The sequence below is a fragment of the Tachypleus tridentatus genome, chromosome 13 (genome assembly GCF_004210375.1).
Source record: "Tachypleus tridentatus isolate NWPU-2018 chromosome 13, ASM421037v1, whole genome shotgun sequence".
NCBI classification, from domain to species: domain Eukaryota; kingdom Metazoa; phylum Arthropoda; class Merostomata; order Xiphosura; family Limulidae; genus Tachypleus; species Tachypleus tridentatus.
Window position 1 is genome coordinate 22,194,230 of NC_134837.1, and position 20,147 is coordinate 22,214,376.

The following is a 20,147-nucleotide window of genomic DNA, read 5'->3' on the forward strand; positions in this document are numbered from 1 at the left end:
TCATATATATAAATATACTTAAACACACATAAGACATATTCTTACCTGCACATAGAAACAGGTTGAAAAACACCAAATATTTTTGATATTAGTGAAAGAGAAAGAAAGATTAACATAAACATTCTCAGCTGAGTCTGCTACTGATCTTATTCATAGTGAGATGGGAAAATATGTATTTGAATCTGTGGTGGTCCTCCAGTGGACTCAAAAGCTACAGTTGAGAACAATCCTTGGCATTTTGGAGATACTTTAGATTCATTTTTTCTTGTGCCTTGTTTTAGTCTGTTGGGTTTTCTGCTCCCGTGTAAGTGATATGTTTACAAACTTGCAGTGTGAGGGGTCTGAGATATAATTACCTAGAATGGGCTAGGCAGATAACCTAGAGTTATTTTACATTACAATATGCTGTTCCAATTAATAATAATTAGTATGGTCTTTGTGAATGACCAATGAAAAATGGGATGAGCTGCTTTTGACTTGTCTTTTTTTGAGTGTGTGATATTTTGGGATTTTTAACAGTTGCTTTTGAGCCTGCCACTTATTTTATGGCTGAAAGGTTTGGCAGTGGATTTTAATTTTTTTCCTTACAAGGATATTGTGGTTCATGTTGGAAGTGGAAGGTTTACTTCTTAGTTACGTGAAGGGACAGTTAGACATTGTCCAGCACATTGCTGGAAGTTTGTGATTTAACCTGTCATCACCTGGTTCAGGCATTATTAACTCTTAAATATTACATCTGCTCCTTGAATTTTGGGATTCTAAAGCAGAGTTTGTATTTCACCTAGATAGGTATATATCCTCTAATGGAACAGAGTACATCATTACACACAGAACTCAACTTCAACATTTTGTTTCCTTTAACTTCACTTTGCTGGAAGACTCAAGATCACCAGCTTCATGGAAGACAAGAAGGATCCATTGTTAGTGTGTGTGTGTTGGCTCTATGTTTGGCCTGTAAATTTTTCCTGGTTGATGTTGGAGTCTTGGATTTCATTGGCATTTACATGGGAGAGGGGTAAGAGTTCCACCTCTATTTGTAAGTATTAACCCACAACATCAACTCCTTGGTACTCAGAATAAATTCTTTTTATAATAAAGGTTTCCACTCCTTAGTTGGATTGTCAGCAACATAGTTAATTATTGTGTACCTTTATGAGCTCAGTTCCAAGAATTTCAGGGTGTGTGGTAATCTTAATCATAGGTCCAGAGGCTCTGTAGACCCTTGAGTTGAAATTGCTCATTCAGCTCACATCTTGACCACTGTTGTCCACCCAACGTGTAGAGTTTCTATCTCCTACAGTTCATTGGTATTTGGGACTTAGTTCTAGGATTATTTGAGTCTGGTTAGTCTGGAGTTAGTGAGAGAGTTGGGCTAATTCCTTCAGAGTGTTTATTCCTGATAGTTGTTGGCCTTATGAAGACAAGAATTTTCATCCAGTCATCCTTGTTTATAACAATGCCTAGATTATTCAAAGTTCACAAGTTACTCATTCCTCAGTCTTTATTTTTTGTTTGTTTTTTACTGGAATTGTAGCTGTTTATCTTGGTTGTAGTCAGCTTTTATCTGCTTTTGCTTTAGAATTGAAATCCTACCATTATCAAAGTTTGTGATGCAAAAGGGTCAGGTGCTGCAGTTCTGTTTTTTCCCTTAAATTTGCACAAGCTTAACAGGGGTTCTGCCATATCATGTGAGTTTTCTTGTCCCCTGTATTCCATTATATTGTGCACACACACACACACACACCACTCTGTGGACAACAGGTTACTTCTGAAACAATCTTGTCAGTTGTTAGACCATAACATCCTGATTCCACTTTCAGATACAATCACCTTTGATTAGAATGGTCGTATCAACTATCACAAGTACATGTTTTTTGACTCCTCAGTACTTTAAAAAATTACTTGCATTGTTTTATTTATCCCAAATTACAGTTCCAGTTATGTAACAGTTAGATTCAGGTTATATATTTATTCTCTACACCTGTTAATGATCTGACTTGTATATGACCTTTATCTGCAGGTTTTCTGTGACTGCTGACTTATAGACATTACTGGTTGGAGTGATTTGTGCTGTTTGCCTACAGACCATTTTGTTATTCTTTCATCTTCCTCTGACCAAGGGGATTCAAGCCTTGGTTGTGGAGTGAAGATGAATGTTCATATTTTTGGATTGGATGAGTTTTGTTCCTTTGGTTGAGTAAAGCATACATGATCTCCTCATTCTGAGCCTTGACTGTTGCCTTTCAGGCTTCTTCAAATGGAGCTTTGTTCACTTCAGTGTTGCTCACTTTATTGTCATGACTCAAGTGGTTTGGAACACATCATTTTATGGCTACAGGTTGGGATCCATTCAAAAGTATACCTACATATGTATAATGTGATCTAAGTATCCTAGTCACAAACATGGGATTTAAGGACCAAGGCTATTTAATTTCAACCCCAAGTAATGGAACCTCGTCTTTCTGGTTGCAGCTGGCTTATAGTGATTATCACTTGTGTACAATTTCACCCTTGTGTCAAGGGTGAAGAGCATGATTGTTCTAGATGTAGTGCAGTTTCCCCATTTTGTTACCATTTTTATCTTGGTACATCTATGATCTATACATATGTTCTCCATATGGTTAATGCCCTCACTTGTCTCTCCACATTTGTAATGAGAGATTCCAGATATAAGTGGCAGAACAGCTAAGTACATTTTGGAAGTTAACATCTTTCTAAATTGAAATTGTATTGTCAACAATACTTACCTCTGCTGACACTCTCCCCTGCCTCTTCATCAAGAGCTGGTTTCATAAACTTGGATGGTGTGAGTCTTGAAAAAGTGATAAAATAATCTGAATAAGATGTTTATATACATTACCAGGATAAAGGGTGCATTAATGTAGGTGGGAGCCTGTTGTGAGACAGGTATCATGAAGGGTAGTAAACCAGGTATAAAAGTCTGAAACAAGGAAGGTAAAATGAGATTAGTGCTTAGATGGGCAAAGCTGAAATGCTGGTGGTCAAGTAATAGATATAAGTGTCAACAGAAGTAAGTATTGTTGGAAATACATTTTCAATTCAGGAAAATGTTAACATTTTTGTCTGTCACTTAACAATAAAACTGAGATCTGATGTTATTGTTTTAAATGTGTATATAATAATTTGTATATTCACAAGGTGTGGCTTGAATTCCACTTTCTAAGATTGTTTTGTGTTAGTTTATACATATACTTAACTTGATGTAGAAATTTTGAAGTTTTTGGCTAGTTTTAGAAACATCCAAGTTAAAAGTTAGTAAACACAATTGGTATGTTTTATTAGGTATTTATCAAGTTTTATTATTACTTTTTTGGATGAAACATTATTTTTTACAAGAGTATTACCATTAATCTCAACTAATAGTGGTATTTCAATTAATCTTTAAGTCTAAACTTGTGATATAACTTTTATTATAAACTGGTTTTAGTGTTTAAATTGTAATTCTTAGGTTGTATTTTGTTATTAGAAAACTACTTTCTGATATGTGGAAAATATCAATTGCTTTATGAAATATTCCACTTACAGCAGAGCCACTTGAGCAAGCTAATTGCATGAAACAGGTAAATTAGGCATGCTGCAACAATTTCTGTTGGGACATTGTGGATCAAAATTTAGGTGATATGTTAGTGAGGGCTTAATTTCCTTCCATCTGAAATTTTTTAGTACTACCCTTGCAATAAACATGTAATCTTAACATATCATAACTTTTAATAGTAATAATAATTATATATATATATAACATCCACTATCCATACTTTACTAATGAATTAAAATTTGTTCAACATTTCAAGTTATAAAGAATAACATTATCACAATATTTGGTGTGCCAATAAAGTAGTGACCCATTATTGTCATTACCTATAAATGTAAACAGCGGATGACAGTTGTTTGGGAAACATATTTTAAGGAAATAGAAAAAAACGTTTATTAATTGTAATTTAGGGCTTTTTTTCAAATGTTAATTATTCTAATGGGTTCTATAATTGTTTGTTATTTTAATTGTGAAAGGGATGTTTGAAGAACAAAGCTCAATGAGGGAAGAGCATGGACCCTTTTTTTCATAAAGCCTTTAACCTATTAATTTTTTTATGGGTTTTGCAAGGCTACTGTTTAATAAAATTCTTAAGTTCTTTTCTTGTTTTGTTTGGCTTATCAGACAGTTTGATTAATAAGAAATTAGCAGATTTTATATTTTGCTAACATGTTTTCCTTTCTTAAATGAGGCAGAAAATAAGGATTATTAAGTTATTAAAATTCTTCAAGTTGTTATGAAAAATGTTTTTAATATGAATAAATATCTCAACTCTTCAAAACAGGTTAAAAAATGTGAAGAAAACTTTTACAAAAGATATATTTGATGTAATTCAACAAGGGGATCTCATTGATGTATTAAAGAAAAATATTAGCTTAGGAAGTGCTAAGCTCTGTCTGGTTTGTACTATACGTTTTCTTGTTTCTGCAATTTACAAGCCCATTCAGCATTCATTTCTGTTTATGTTTTTTACTTTCTATTGGAAAATTAAGTGCTGTTATTGACTTGGTATTATTACTTTTAAGATTACACAGGTTGTATAAGATGCAAGAAAGGTATTGTTAATAGTTAAACTTCATCATTTATGTCAAAGATAGTAATAACGTAACTTCTGTAATTTTAGTTTCACCGGTACTATGAGTTTGCTGAAGATATAAGTCCTCCTCTGAAACTGAACAGTTGTATACAGACACAGATGGATGAAGTCCAGTTGGTTGAACCATTGGTACATTATATCATTAAGTATACCTTTTCAAGATATTTTATTTGAAGCAGTAAGAAAATGTAGAATTATTCCTTGCATACTTTTTATACCTCCTTAGGAAAACAGGCAACTTAATATTACATTTTCTAGCTGTTTTCATCTTAATATCCACTTGTCACAGTTAGTCTGGAAAAACAACTTCATGTAATAATTCCCACATTTAGAATAATAAGTTACAGCTTTGTTTATAGTCTACAGCAATACTAATAATTTAACAGAAGCTTAAAAATAAAACTTTTGTGCTTCATCAATTTTTCAAACCTGTTAGTACTTTTATTTTGTAAAATTATGTTTATTGTTTAATCAATTATAAAATTTGTCAACAGAATTTCATAACATTTTTATTGGAGTAACTCTTGCTACCCATTTTAAACATTCATTTCTAAAAGTAAAATTGCTTTTGTCTGTTTTATCTGAAACTTAAGACTTTCAGTTTGGTATGTGTCCCTCTCATGTAATTGATTTCTCTTACAGAATTTTTGCTTTTACATTCAGCTTTCTTCCATCAAGTCACTCTCCTATCTAATTAACTATTTTTTATCCCTCACGCCTATAGGGTTAATTTTTTGTACAAGCCTTTTATGTAACATTTTATCAAATAGTTTCTGAAAATCTAGATACATCAAATTTACCATAATCTACATAAACAGTAATTTTTTCAAATATTGCTAAAATATTTGTAAGACAAGATTTTTCCATAGTGAAACATTGTTGACTATTCAATAAAATTCTAGACATTGTTAAGTGACTTTACAAAACAACTCGGAGAACCAGGCGAGTTTGATGTTTGGCTTGTCCTTTCAGTCATGGTGTTGTTATAATGTGATGGTCAATCCCACTATTTATTGGTAAAAATGTAGTTCAAGAGTTGGTGGTGGGTGGTGATGACTAGCTACCTTCCCTTACACTGCTAAATTAGGGATGGTTAGTGCAGATATTCCTTGTGTAGCTCTGCCTGAAATGCAAACCAAACTAGTTGCAAGTGATAATTTATATTTACCTACTGAAGTTGAAATCCATGTCTAAATCATTGTGACCAGAAGAATTTCTATAAATGCATAAAAATATATATCCCTCAAGAAAGGCTTCTTTGAGAAACTAAGCTTCTGCACACAGTTTCACTCTAATAAAACTGCAAAGTACTTTTCCTGTGTTGTGAGTACATATCTGCATATGAAATTTCAGAAAAGGGGGGAAAAATATGATTCTTTATCAACAAATTCTCTCTCAGAAATACATTAGAACTTTTGTATTGTTATTTTATGACACTTATTTAGCTTATTTTGTGAAGCAAATGAAGAAATATTCCCATTTTCATTTCTGCATATCTCTCAAGACACTCACTTGTATGTTTTTTAGATTTGTTCTGATTATTTCTGAGAATAGTTATATATTTTTCTAGAAATTATGATCCATTGAGAATATTATTAATCATGCCTTGTTTTTCATGTAATCTGCCTCATCTGGTGGTAGTTTTATTATTAGAGTCCTTGGTTTCCATCCTTTTTATGATGTCACAGTATGTGGTTTGGAATTACTAATAAAGCATAGTTTCAAAAATAATTATTGGTAGTGTCTAAATGTGATTGTGGAGTAACTAAAGTGGTATGAGCAGTAATTTATAGGGAAAGTGACTGCTGAGAATTCCTGTAGGGATGAACAACAGAATCTAGTGGGAAATGTAGAAAACTTGGAAACAAATCAAGATATGGAAATATTAAAATGTTTTTAGTCATATGTTTCATTCCTGAAAATGTTTTTATATTAAATTACATTTGTATGAAAACTGTAGAAACTCTATCCTGTGACAAGATAGACTGTTAAATTAGGTTTAGTGAGTATGGTAAATAATGGCAAAATATGAAGATGACTCCTTACTTATTGAATTCTAATATTATAGTATTCAAACACTGCACATAAGTCAAATACCTTATTATCTTAATCCAACTAGTTTGAGGTTGGTTGGTATTCTTTTGTGAGCCAAAAATATTTATGAATTGGTTGCCAGCTGAGGTGGCAATTATGTAGGAAGATTTTTTAAAGCTAAAATTATACATACAATGTACAAAGTTTCATGGAATTTGGTTAAATATTTCCACTGTTAAGAGATAAAAAAATACAGGAATATGAGTGACATCTTTTTAGACATAACAGGATTCTTATAATCTCTTTTTTTTAATTATGTAGAATAAGTAAACTATATGGAATTAAGTTAAAATATTTTGAACACTAAAATATGCATTAAATTTTTTTTTTAACTAGCATGACAGTTAAAAATAAATAGTTGTGCTCAGCAAGTTGTAGGTTTTTTGGAAAAAAGGTAGGTTTTTAAGAATTTTGTAGATGCTTATTTCGTAACATGGACTGGAGATGACTGTTTCTCAAAGATTCTGACTGTATAAAGTGGTGTATCTGGTCTTATTCTGTAGAGCAGCACATCGTTTTTTTAACAAGTAAACCAGGTTAGGTCTACTTATAGGTATGTTTCAAATTTAGCCAATTAGATTTGAATTTTAAAGCACTTTGATGCATTGAGAAGAAAAATAACTTATGCTTTTTGGAAGCAGCATTTTCTTGTGTTTTGTAAATGTTGAAACCATTTTTTTTTTATGGAAATTGTTTTTGCTCTCCTGCTGAATCACTTTAAAGGGGATTGTTTTCTGGGAGAGAGATCCTCCTTATACTTACATTTGCACCATTGCTGCTCTGAAACATAGTAATATCTCTTCATTATTCAGAAAGAATAAATTAGTTTTAGTGGTTTTTTTCACTCAGAATTCCTTGATACACTTTGAGATCCAATAAAGTTATGGCATCAATTTTGCATCTGTGTTTTATCACAGGTATCTGTGTAGTTATTCTTGTTTTTGAAAATGCAGTTGGTTACTGTCTTTGTTTTTGTACAAATAAACCATTGTATCTTTTCAGTCTGGTGGCAAGAGTCAACCCTATCTCTATCAGACTAAACTAGCCAGATCACTGGTAATTGCTTTGAAGAAAACCTACAGCTTTTCTTGTTGTATAATAATATATGAACAGTTTCTTTTCTAGTGTCAAACTGAACAAACTTGACATAGTTATTGTGTTCCTTTCGTTCACATAATTATTTCTGGATTCCTCAGTACATTCATTGTAAAAGGTTTTGAGTATTCCTGACTACTCACTATTGACCACCAGTACACTGGTGGTGCAGTGGAGTTGAAACTTTTGTTTGTGGTATTTATGCATCACTAGATGGAATGTTAGCAAAAGAACCAGTGAAGAATGGAAGAAAGAAATAATCTTAATGGACACAGTAAAATGCTTTTTATTTTGTTCTCCACAGTTTTCTAACTTGTCTTCTAGGTTTGTAATGATTAAATTTAAATAAAAGTAAAATTAATTTGAAATTAAAACTGAAGGTAGAACCTGTTAAGACACAATTGGGAAATTCAACAAATAACCTACAGGAAAATGCAACATTTTGCCAGATTCTATTTCTGGTAGGAGAGCAGTAAGTCTTTGGATTTATGAAGCTAAAATCATGTGTTTGATTTTTCTCAATAGACACAGCAGATAGTATGGTATAACTTTGCTATATGAAAACACACATTATCAAAGTCAAAACTGCTCCCACAAGCCACATCCTATTTCTTGCTACAGCTTATAAATCATGAGCACCTTTGCAAAAATCTGGAAGTATTTACAGGACAGTTGTAAAGTATTTCTACATACTCAGGGTCAAGAAGAATATAATATAAATATCTCGTGAAGCAGTAGATAATTTTCATGATTGAATGATGATACAGAAATCTGAAAACCAGTGTAACTGAACAAGATCACATGCATGTTAGTTGTATATTGATTTCCATAAAACGTTTGTTGGAAACTTTATAGAGTATAAATGATGGTGCTTTTCTGGTTAAGAAATTTTCAAGCTCTTGGCATTACCATAATTCCTAGAACCACTTTTAAGGTACTTGTAAGTTAATCTGTGATAATGGGTGTTGTGTGAAATTAAGTCCAATATACCCATGTTGTGTTGATAAAAAACAACATAGGAGTAGAACTAAGAATCTTATCTACAGTCTGTAATACTGCCTAAAGAATCTATCAAAAGTTCAAAAATATGATTATATTTCCTACTGCTGAAAATAAAACTGTTCCATTAAAAGATGAGGTAAAGCATTTTTTGTTGTATAAAAACCCCTAATACTATTATTTGAAACTGTAGTGTTTATATATAGTATGTATAATATAAATGCTTGTTTTTGTTTTTAAAACTTTTATATTCAAAACTGAATTTAGTATTAATTAAACTATCTATGTAAAACAGTCATGTCACTATTGTAAATGTGTATTGTGTTGATCTTTTAAACCATAAAATGTTTCCAATACCTATATGTCTTTCGTTTCTACAGGCTCAGCTTGTCTTCTCTGTTCAACAGTGTCTAACAACAAGCTTAAACAGGGGACCAGTAGAAGAAATCGACAGTGATGATGAAGAGCTAGAGATGAAAAACAAGCTTCAAAGACTTATGAAAACTCTTGTGTCTCGAATGATTACAACTGAATTAGAAGATTTTGAATTAGTGAGAAAAAGATAGATTATATGCTGTTCTTTTGTGTTCTAGATGTTATTAATTTCTGTTTTATTTTTTGTAATCAAATATATATTGGTTAATATTTTGGCTGAACTGCTCTGATTATGTTTCACAAGTTATTTTATCTTCTGAATCAATTATTTAACATAAATTTTGTGATGTTTGTTTTGTGTTCTCAAGTTATGGTTTTCTGTATCTCTGGATATGTTGACTAGCTGAACTAGTGTTCTCAAAGTGCTTTCTGTACCATGTCATACATCTGTTATTTATGTTACACTTAACGCAGATTAGGTATTTTTGCAGTTTTAACATTTCACCTCCATATATCTGCTCAAAAGACCATTGAACATAAGATTGCATATAATTTCAACCAAACTGATCTTAAAGAAAACATGTCAGATCTCTAATCTAGATCAGTTCTATTTCTGGACTAAATAAGGGTATGATTTGAGATCAACTATATTTAATCAGCCATAAACTAATATTTTCATTTTATTTTCTTAAATGAGAAAGCACGAATACTCTGTGTATGTCAGTTTAAGATGTTTAGTGAGGTGAACATTTTTTTATGCATAGAATTCTCGTTTAAGTAGATTAATATTTTGAAGTGTAAAAAACTGTGTAAACAAACTTGTTGCTTGGATACAAAATGCATTTATTAAGCTTATTTTAGAGTTTGTTGTATATTGAGCAGTACAACACCCAAACATAATATAGAAAATAATTCACCTTCTATCATTGGTTTAATAATAATTCTGTGGATGAACTGAAGTTATACCACCTTCATAAGTTTTATTTGTGGAAGAGATTTTTTTCTATTCGGACTTTTTAAGTGTGAGTAAAATTAAAATCAGTAGATAAATCAATTAGTTTTGTAACTTAGGCTGATTATACAGTCACATGAAAAAGTTAGGACACCCTATGAAAGCCTGTGTATTTTTGTAACATTTTTGGATATATAGATATTTAATCTCAGTTTTAACAATACTAAGAGATTATAGGAATATAACTAAACAATTAAAACTGAAGAAAAGACTTTTCAAGATCTTCTGTAAATGTAATTCTACAAAAATGCATATTTTAACTGAGGAAAAAGTTAAGACACCCTCACATTTATTCCCACTTAAAATGGCTCAACTCACACACAGGTGTGTCACACCAGATGCACATGATTGGAAGATTGTTACTCAGCATTGTGAATGAGGCTTGCCCTATTTAAACCTCAAATATTTAGTTGGATGTGCTCCTGACTGTTGAAGTGAGAGTGAGCACCATGGTGAGACTAAAAGAGCTGTCTGAAGCCTTAAGAAAGAAAATTGTAGCAGCTTATGAGTGTGGTAAGGGATATAAAAAGATCCCAAAAGATTTTGAAATCAGCCATTCCACTGTCCAGAAAATAGTCAACAAGTGGATGGCTTTCAAAACATCTGCCAAGATGCCCAGGTCTGGTCGTCCAAGCAAGTTCACCCCAAGAGCAGACCGCAAGATGCTAAAAGAGGTCTCCAAACACCCTAACATGTCATCACGGGACCTACAGCAGGCTCTGGCTACTGTTGATGTGAAAGTGCATGCCTCTAGAATCAGAAATAGACTGCAAAAGTTTAACTTGCATGGGAGGTATGCAAGGAAGAAACCTTTGCTCTCTAAGAGAAACATCAAGGCCAGACTGAAGTTTGCCAGAGAGAATGTAGACAAAGACCAGGACTTCTGGAATAATGTTTTTTGGACAGATGAGTCCAAAATTGAATTATTTGGACACCAGAACAGAGGACATGTTTGGCGTAAACCAAATACAGCATTCCAGGAAAAGAACCTTATACCAACTGTGAAGCATGGAGGTGAAAGTGTCATGGTTTGGGGCTGCTTTGCTGCAGCAGGACCTGGACAGCACAATCATAGAATTCACCATGAATTCTACTGTGTATCAGAGGGTGCTTGAGGATCATGTGAAACCATCTGTATAAAAATTAAAGCTGAAGCGGAACTGGACCCTGCAACACGACAATGACCCAAAACATACCAGTAAATCCACCAAGGACTGGCTGAAATCTAAGAAATGGAGAGTCCTGGAATGGCCGAGTCAAAGCCCAGATCTTAATCCCATTGAGATGCTGTGGGGTGACTTGAAACGGGCTGTACATGCAAGAAACCCCTCAAACATCTCACAGCTGAAAGAATTCTGCATTGAGGAGTGGGGCAAACTTTCTTCAGACCGATGTCAGAGACTGACTAAAATGCAAGAAGCGTCTCACTGCAGTTATTTCAGCCAAAGGGGGTAACACTAGCTATTAGGGGGTGGGGTGTCCTAACTTTTTCCTCAGTTAGAATATGAATTTTTGTAGAATTACATTTACAGAAGATCTTGAAAAATCTTTTCAGTTTTAATTGTTTAGTTATATTTCTATAATCTCTCAGTATTTTAAATATTGAGATTAAATATCTATATATCCAAAAATGTTACAAAAATACACAGGCTTTTATAGGGTGTTCTCGCTTTTTCACATGACTGTATAAGGAATTTTGGGTGCTTAGATTATCAGTTAGATTCAGCACAATTGTGTTTTATAAGATTTTGTGATCAAAGATGTAAAATGAGAAACATTTACAGATCAACTCCTGTCACTTGAGAACTACTTGTTTTGAATACTAACAAACCTCCTAAAAACAATACCAATTCTGATATAAGCTTTTTAAACAGGATAAATTGACTGGTTACAACCCCTCATCATTGCATGATACTAAGAATATCATCCTGGCAGGTGAACTACTTGGAATATATGAAGGTTTAATAGAGTACTCTTTTACTGCCAAGGAAGTGAGGTAAGTTTTATTTATTATAATATACTCTCATCACTTGGATGTACACAGTTGATTTATCATTAACAATCTAACTTACTAAATATTTCTGTATTAGCAGCTATAAATGTATTAAATTGAAAGTCCATATCTGCTTGTTTGTTTTGAATTTCGTGCAAAGCTAGTCAAGGGCTGTCTGCACTAGCCATCACCACCCACTGCCAACTTTTGGGCTACTCTTTTACCAACGAATAGTGGAATTGACCATAAAATTATAACACCCCCACAGCTGAAAGGGCAAGCATTTTGGTGCCTTAACCACCTGGCTATGCCAGGCCTCCATATCTGCTGCAATGCATAAAGCACTATGAGAAAAATTTACTAATGCACATTACAAAAAGTATTAAAGGTACTAGTTTCTACATGATTAATCCACATTTGTTTTATAAAACACGTGGCATAATTTCATTTACATAGTTTTCTCCTATAAAAGTGGAAATTACTTCATTTTTAAAAATATTTTTGTACTTCAGATATTAGAAAAATGATTAGGAGATCTTGTATTGATAATGATTTGGAGTGTTAGTTGGGGTTGTTTAAAGACATAGCTTATGAATAGAAAATAACTTTCCTTTTTCTTCTATGAAGAATGTATTTTATTTTTCATTATAATACTGGTAGTACTGCCCTATCAGCACTGTAACTGTATCACTGAAATTTAAAAGCACATTGTATAGAAAGTTTCTAAGAAAACCAAAAAGTAAATTTTGAACTTTGCAGGAAAGATAATTCGTTATTTATTGTTCTGTTTAGGAAGAGTAAAGATTAGAGTTAGACAATTAATTGATACAGTTATTATTTACAAGCATCTATTACAGCAAACTGTGTCATGTAAGACACTTAACAAATCTTAATTATCATTAAATCAGTTACTCTTTTCGATATTTCTGTTATCCAAATAATCAAAATATTGCCATTATGGTTTTTCCTTGTTACATTTTTGATTAACCCAAGTTTTATCAGTTTAACTCTTTCAACATAGGTATGGTCAAATTTGATTGGTCACATGATCTCTTTGTACTTGTTTAAAAGTCTTTAAAGATTTAATACTTCTAACTTTCAATATATTGTGTATATCTTCACAAAATTTGGCAGTTTTTTAGTTTGCCTTGTAAGTATTTCAGATATGAAGAAAAAAATTTTTAGTGAAGTCTTTTTAATAAACTGAAATAAATATTTGTACATGAATATATGGAGTGTTCATTTGGAATAGTCTGTGTGCAAAATAAATTCCATGTTATGGTTAAAAGTAGTTTTCCTCATATCAGATTTATTCTGTGTAATTCCTAAAACTTTATGTTTTACACGCTATTTTGTCTACCCTACCTCAAAATGGGATTGGTCAATGTAACAGACCTCATAACCACAAAGAAATATCAAAATAAATCTAAGTTACTTTTTTTCTTTCTTGAATTACTTCAATTTGCAACATGAAATTACATTTGTTTATCCTAAATATTTTTAAGCTGGTAATAATGATTTATAATTAAATGTTATTGCTTTATTTCCTTTTGAACCATGTTTAAGTGGTATCTGTGCTATTATAAGTTGTAAATCACTTAAGGTACATGCAGCTTAAATTACATTATCGCATTACATTACCTATATATTTATCACGTGTGTTTATTTAAAAATAAACATGAAAAACAAGAAATAAAGACCCAACCCAAACTTATTTTTTCTTTGCTGTGGTTTGTTGAGGATATTTAAGCCTACATTTTGTTTGTACTAATGCAAGTAATGCACTAAATAATTGTTATTTAATTAAATAATACACCAAAGAACATAGATATCATGCAAAAAGTAGACAATTTCCCCTAACTCTTACTCTTTTGGTTTCTAACTACATGACAAGTCATTACAAATTCATCCAAACTTGTCATTAAGTTTCTAAGTGTACTCTGAGTGAATATCTGTACAGAATACACCATTCTACAATACATCATTTGATAGATTTAAACCTTGACTTTCTGTTGGTTGTAGATAATGTATACAATTAAATGTAAGAGAGAACTTGAACATATCCTGAAAGAGAGGATTAACAGGTGTGTGTGGAAGGAAGGGTCTGATTTTTCATTGATAGCTCTGTTGCCAAACAAAAGTAAAAGCTATAAAAATCATGACTTATAGATAACTTCTGTTGTGAGAAATTTTCATTTAATCTCTTATTCTTTCAAGGGGTGGTGGAAAATGGGGAAAATATTTCATGTGTTATCTGAAGGGAAATTCTGATTTAAAAAAAATGTCCTTGTAGATTTATGAACTTTAAACATATATACTATTAAAATATGAATTATTAGCTAAGATTTCATGTTTCTACTAAGTGTTATAACATAAAAAAATGGTTTAATAAAAGTTTGAATTTTGACACCAACACTTTTAGCTCTGCATTGTAAAAGATACCCAGTATGATAAAGTTAATCAGTTAGTGTTTAGAATTATTACCATTTTCACTTATTACAACTGTTACAACACATTAGAGTAGTCGATTAGTTGAATTTATTTGGTAAATTAGCCTGATAGTTAATTTACTGTCAAATTTAACAAATTGTTTATCTTTTAAGAATGAAAATGGTTTGGTCCTTACGATAAAGCATTAAGAAGATGAAAAAATGTACAATGGAAAGCAAGAACCATTCATATCAGACTGTATCTAACCTAAATAAGTAATGATTATGTGAAAAATATATTTTATTGAAACTTTGTACAAGTTATGGTTTATGTGTTAGCTAATTTCTTTGAGATTTGGAAGAGAAGTAATCATTTAATAAAACTACATATTTTTAAAAGATTTAAATATTTGTATATGTACCTTTGTCATACTTGAAACTTATGTTTATTCAACCATATTCTTGTTTGTTAACTATTTTTATTTTATCTATGTAGTGTTCAAAGCTGTAGTGATGTGCTAGCCTTATTTAAAAGGTATCACAAAATTGAAGAAACACTTACGGAGAAGATGCCAGGAGCTGGTAGAAAAAAAGATAATAACCAAAGTTGTAAGGGTATGAAATACAACTCAGTTGTTGGTAGAAACAGAACAAGACTTCTCTCTTTGAGAGTAGTAGCAGAAATTCTTAAGTTTTTGTTCTGGTAAGTAGTGATTTATCTTCTTATTTCCCCTTTAGGGTTAACAAAGTTAAGTGTGTGTGTGTGTGTGTTTTCTTGAAGCAAAGCTACATCAGGATATTTGCTGAGTCCACTGCTTAAGAAATGAACTTAAGAAGTTTATATTTATTTCCATAACACACTTATATGTATATAGGTCTGTATGCTAATAAACCATTTTTTTGTTAATTATTTGTATTATAAGACTGAAGGAATGTTTTCACATTTACTCCTCAGTTGTTATTTCTTCTTAGCCTTTCTCTCTCTCTCTTTTTTTTTCATTGATTTTGACAAGCTCAACTGAATTCAGTCTTTTTCATAAACACATAAAAGTTCTAAACAAAACTAAACATAATGAATGAACTATAATTTACATTTAATTGTACAGATGAAGTGTTCACCAACTTTAGGTCCACTACAAAATAAAATTATATGGAAGAAATAAGGCATATGAAATTTTGTATATTACGTAACAAAATATTTAAGACAGCAGGTCTAAATAGCAAGAACAGCAAAGTCAGCCAGAGACAAAGTTCAGCTTAAAAACTTAAAAAAAATGGTAAAAGTAACATATTTGTGGCTATTAGGAGTTCCTCAGTTTGTGGAAACTATAAATGTGTGTTACATGTTTGCCGCAGTCTCAGTAGAATTTTGTATTAACATCTATTTGTGCTATAAAAGTTTCTTCATTGCACTTGAACAAGAACCAGTGGTAGCATAACACAAACAATCAAGTGTGCTAGAAAACAGTTTGATTTACCACCTTGCAATTGCAGGAGGCAGATTATATAATGTTTATCAGCTAAGATGATGGAGATGACCAAAGGAACTTTCCAAAGTGTTTCAGTCATCAAATTCTTCTGCTACTTGCATCATAAAATTCCAGTAACAGGTGACTCTCATCAAGAATAAGGAATGTTGTTTAGTGGAGAAAGTTGTATCTCCTCATAATGATTTTTCTGTCACAACTAATTTTTGAATGCCAAGTAAAGCATAATTTGCCTAATTTCTTTTTGTTATCTCTGTGAATAATTGCATAAATTTTTCTCAACTGAAACTTGATATCTGCTGTATATTTCAAGTACTATATAATTATCCAGAAAGAAGAACTGTTAAAACAAGAGTAAAACATTATTTTGTAAATTATATATTAAATATTACTTTTAAGTTTTCACGTGTTTTCTAATCTTTATAATTTCCAACATCATTAAATTCATAAAAATTATTATTTACATTAATCACTGATGCTTTAAAAGCTGTGTGTTGTCATTTTAGTTGTTTTTTTCACACAGTCAGGGAATACAATAAAAACTTTATTTCTGTTGGAGAAGAGGTTGGTAAATAATTTAAGTAGAGTTTAAAATATTTGGTATTTCTTTTTTTTCAATATGGTTATTAAAATATTGATTATTAATGTGAATTTGTTGAGTTTACGTGACAAAGTAATTTTTGAAGATTAATAACTGTGGAACATTAACTGTTTTTTTTACATTTTGATTAATTTACAGTTGAAATTAAAAGTATTATGTACTGTAATATTAAAATGATTTTTATATGTGTCATTAATCAGCAGTTGTCTTAAATTTAGACACCAGTTCACACTTCTCTTGAGCAGAAGGATAATGTTAGTATTGCATTCCACACATACTAGATAAAGAACTTATACTTTGTTTTATCTTATTTATTGTTTGTCATTAAAATGACCCTTTGCTGGGACAAGTTTTTGGATTTACAAGGTTAAAATTAGGGGTTAAATTCCCCTTGGTGGACACAGCACATAGCCTGATGTAGCTTTGCAAAAGTGTTAGGAAAATAGAATATTTTGTTATTCTTTCCACTTTATGGGGCTAATTCTTCTATGTCATTACAGAATGTAAATTTCAACACTGTGGTAATGCTTTACTGACCCTGTTGTAAGAATACTTATTCTTTAGAATTCCCATGTGTTTGTACTAAGGTCATGTCAACATGCTGATCAAATTTAGGGTGAGACTGAGACAGATAAATATGAAAATAGAAAAGTCAAAGGTAGAACACCGAAACTCAATGATTCTGATGTTTTATGTCTTCATTTGTGCTTCCTTTGTAACAGAAGGAAGACTGCTACTGATCTCAAGCATGAGATGCACCAAATGACAGAAAGGTATCCAGATCTATAGCATCAAGAAGACTCAGCAAGAATGAAATATTTAATCATGTAGCAAAAAAAAACAAACCCTTCAATCTTCAAGTTTTGTCAAAAGACTGTTGATGATCAGAAAATGGTTTTGTAGATGGATAAATTCCAGTGGAAGAATGGTGAAAGATTCTTTCATGTGTAGTTCCTACCATAAAGCACAGAGGAAACAGTGTGATGGTTTGGTGGTGTTTTTCTGCTGAGGTGAGAGATGTTTGCAAAATAGATAAAATAATGGACCCATGTAAGTACCATCAGATACTGGCCTGTCATGGTATTCCCATTGGTTTGCATATTATTGGTAAATGATTCTACCACCAAAAAGATAATGACCCCAAATGCTCATCCAACCAATTTTGAAATCACTTAGCTAAGAAAGATGTTAGAGTCATTCAAATGATGTAGTGACTCCCACATATCCCTGATTTCAGTCCGGTTGAGCAGATCTTAGATTTGATAAGTCAAAAACTAACAAATCAAATGTTACTTTGAAAGAAACTTTATGGGAGCATATTAGAGACACTTGGAGTAAAATCCCAAAGTACACTTTGATTACATATGTTGCAAAGGCAACATATGCTCTTTATGGGAGCATATTAGAGACACTTGGAGTAAAATCCCAAAGTACACTTTGATTAAATATGTTGAAACAATGCCTGAAAGACTGTTTGCAGTTATTAATACTAAAATAGGACGTATAAAGTATTAACTGTTTGCTGCAGTCATACACTTCCACTGAGCTTCTTTTGTACTAAATATGAAGAATGATAACATTTTGATGTTTAACCTGTGATTTACCTTCCATTATTTATTGAGAGGAGCCTGAAATCTAATTTTTGATGTTTGCATAGTGATGAATAATGAAAACATGTCTATTTCAGTACATAATACTAACAGATAGTGAATAATTTATTGTGAAATATAGATAACAGAAATAAAGAAACAACTTCTTTTCTTTCTGTTTTGTATTATATCTGATTCTCTTTCATGTAAACATGGCTAAGTAAAATGTATCAAAAATGAATTAATGCAGGGATACTTCTGAAATATCTGTTATTGGCTGTCACTATACTAATGGGAATCATTTGTAAGTTAATAATTGTTTGTTTGTTTTTTCATCAAATAGAAATGTCAAACAAATTGCAGCAAAATTATAGTATCAACTTTTCACGTTTTATTTTTGCATTTAGTAATCAAGTGCTGCAAAATAGCAGCACTATTTTCTGCTCTGAACAATGGTTATTTTCATTAAAGATCAAGATTCTAGTGACTTTATTGAGGTTCATGTGTTGGCTTATTTTAGGGAGTATTCATTCATCCTGGATACAGATGTTTATGATAGTGTCATAGTAATGCATCTGAATTTTCTCTGTGGATGGTGAAGGCATGTCCATTCATTGAATATGAAATCTGTTATTACATAACTGTAAATACATTGCAGGAACAATTGCTTGAGCCTTAAAATTTATCCCTCTCTCAGTGAACAGGTCGTGATAGTTTTGAGGATTATTTACAAAATTTAATTAAACAACATTAATATCTTAAGTCAGTAATGTGTGCCTCACAATGTACTTTGTAATTTAAATTTTAACATACATTTAATTTTTATTTCAAAATAAAATATTTAAAACATGATAAATATTCTCTTTTGTGTGTCTTGTTTTATTACTCAGTGCATGTTTTATTAAACCTACCGTGTATGTCTATAGAGCTTAAAGAATTAGAAACTTAAACTTCAGACATTTATAAGTTAGTATACAAAATAAGAACCTCCCACGTTTTTGATTTGTTGGCATATCAGTATATATTGCAAAACTAAAGGGGCCTACCCACAACTCCATTATTTTGAAACCTCTTGTCAACTCACACCTACTTCTCTTAATTACATGTTTATAACCAATAGAAAGAGCACATAATTCTGTCAGTCATTGGTACTTGCATTGAAAGAGAAACTAGAAATTTGAGTGGAAATAAAATTTATTTGAAGTTGCAAGCATAGCACAAAATCACTTAACACTCCTACGAAAAGTGGGGCCTAATAGACCCCAGAGCAATTTGAAAGGTTATTAATATTAGGCTAATAATTTTGTATTTAAATGAAATTGCCATTTAAATCCATTAATGAATGGATTACCAAGATTCCCACTGTCCCAATCTACTATCTAGCGAAACCACAGCCAGGAGAATGGGCTTAGAGAAATCAGGACTAGAAACGGTTTTTCGTAGGAGTGTTAAAGCCAGGTAGATGTTATATTATGCTATCATATTACCTACGTGCTCCTTGCATGCATGTCTCTGAAACATTTTTAATATTATTATTTATTTTCCCTCTTCTAATCTTAATTAACTCAGAAAGATCCTTATTTTTACATTTTAGTTACTTTTATAATAATAAATGAAGAATAAACATGAGAAACTTTACAGTATGTGTATGTTACATTCAAGTGATATGTTTCAATTGTAATTAAACAACTTTATTTTCAATATACACCAATAATCAGCATGAAAACATAACTTATAGTTTTGATTTTTATACTTGTTGCTGTTTGATTCACTAGTTTCTAAAAGAAACATTTAAAAATTCTCAGTCTTTGTATTTCAGTGTTA

At 31.5% G+C, this 20,147-nt stretch overlaps 1 protein-coding gene across 9 annotated transcripts in view; it reads left to right on the top strand.

The window, feature by feature from the left end:
- Window positions 1-20,147, top strand: part of FANCI (Fanconi anemia complementation group I) — a 140,791-nt gene that overhangs the window by 87,356 nt on the left and 33,288 nt on the right. For all 9 annotated transcript variants that reach the window (XM_076474380.1, XM_076474378.1, XM_076474382.1 and 6 more), the window contains 4 exons: window positions 4,677-4,778; window positions 9,218-9,388; window positions 12,099-12,220; window positions 15,143-15,349. In XM_076474380.1, coding sequence (XP_076330495.1) covers window positions 4,677-4,778; window positions 9,218-9,388; window positions 12,099-12,220; window positions 15,143-15,349 — 602 coding nt within the window. The remainder of the gene's footprint in view (window positions 1-4,676; window positions 4,779-9,217; window positions 9,389-12,098; window positions 12,221-15,142; window positions 15,350-20,147) is intronic.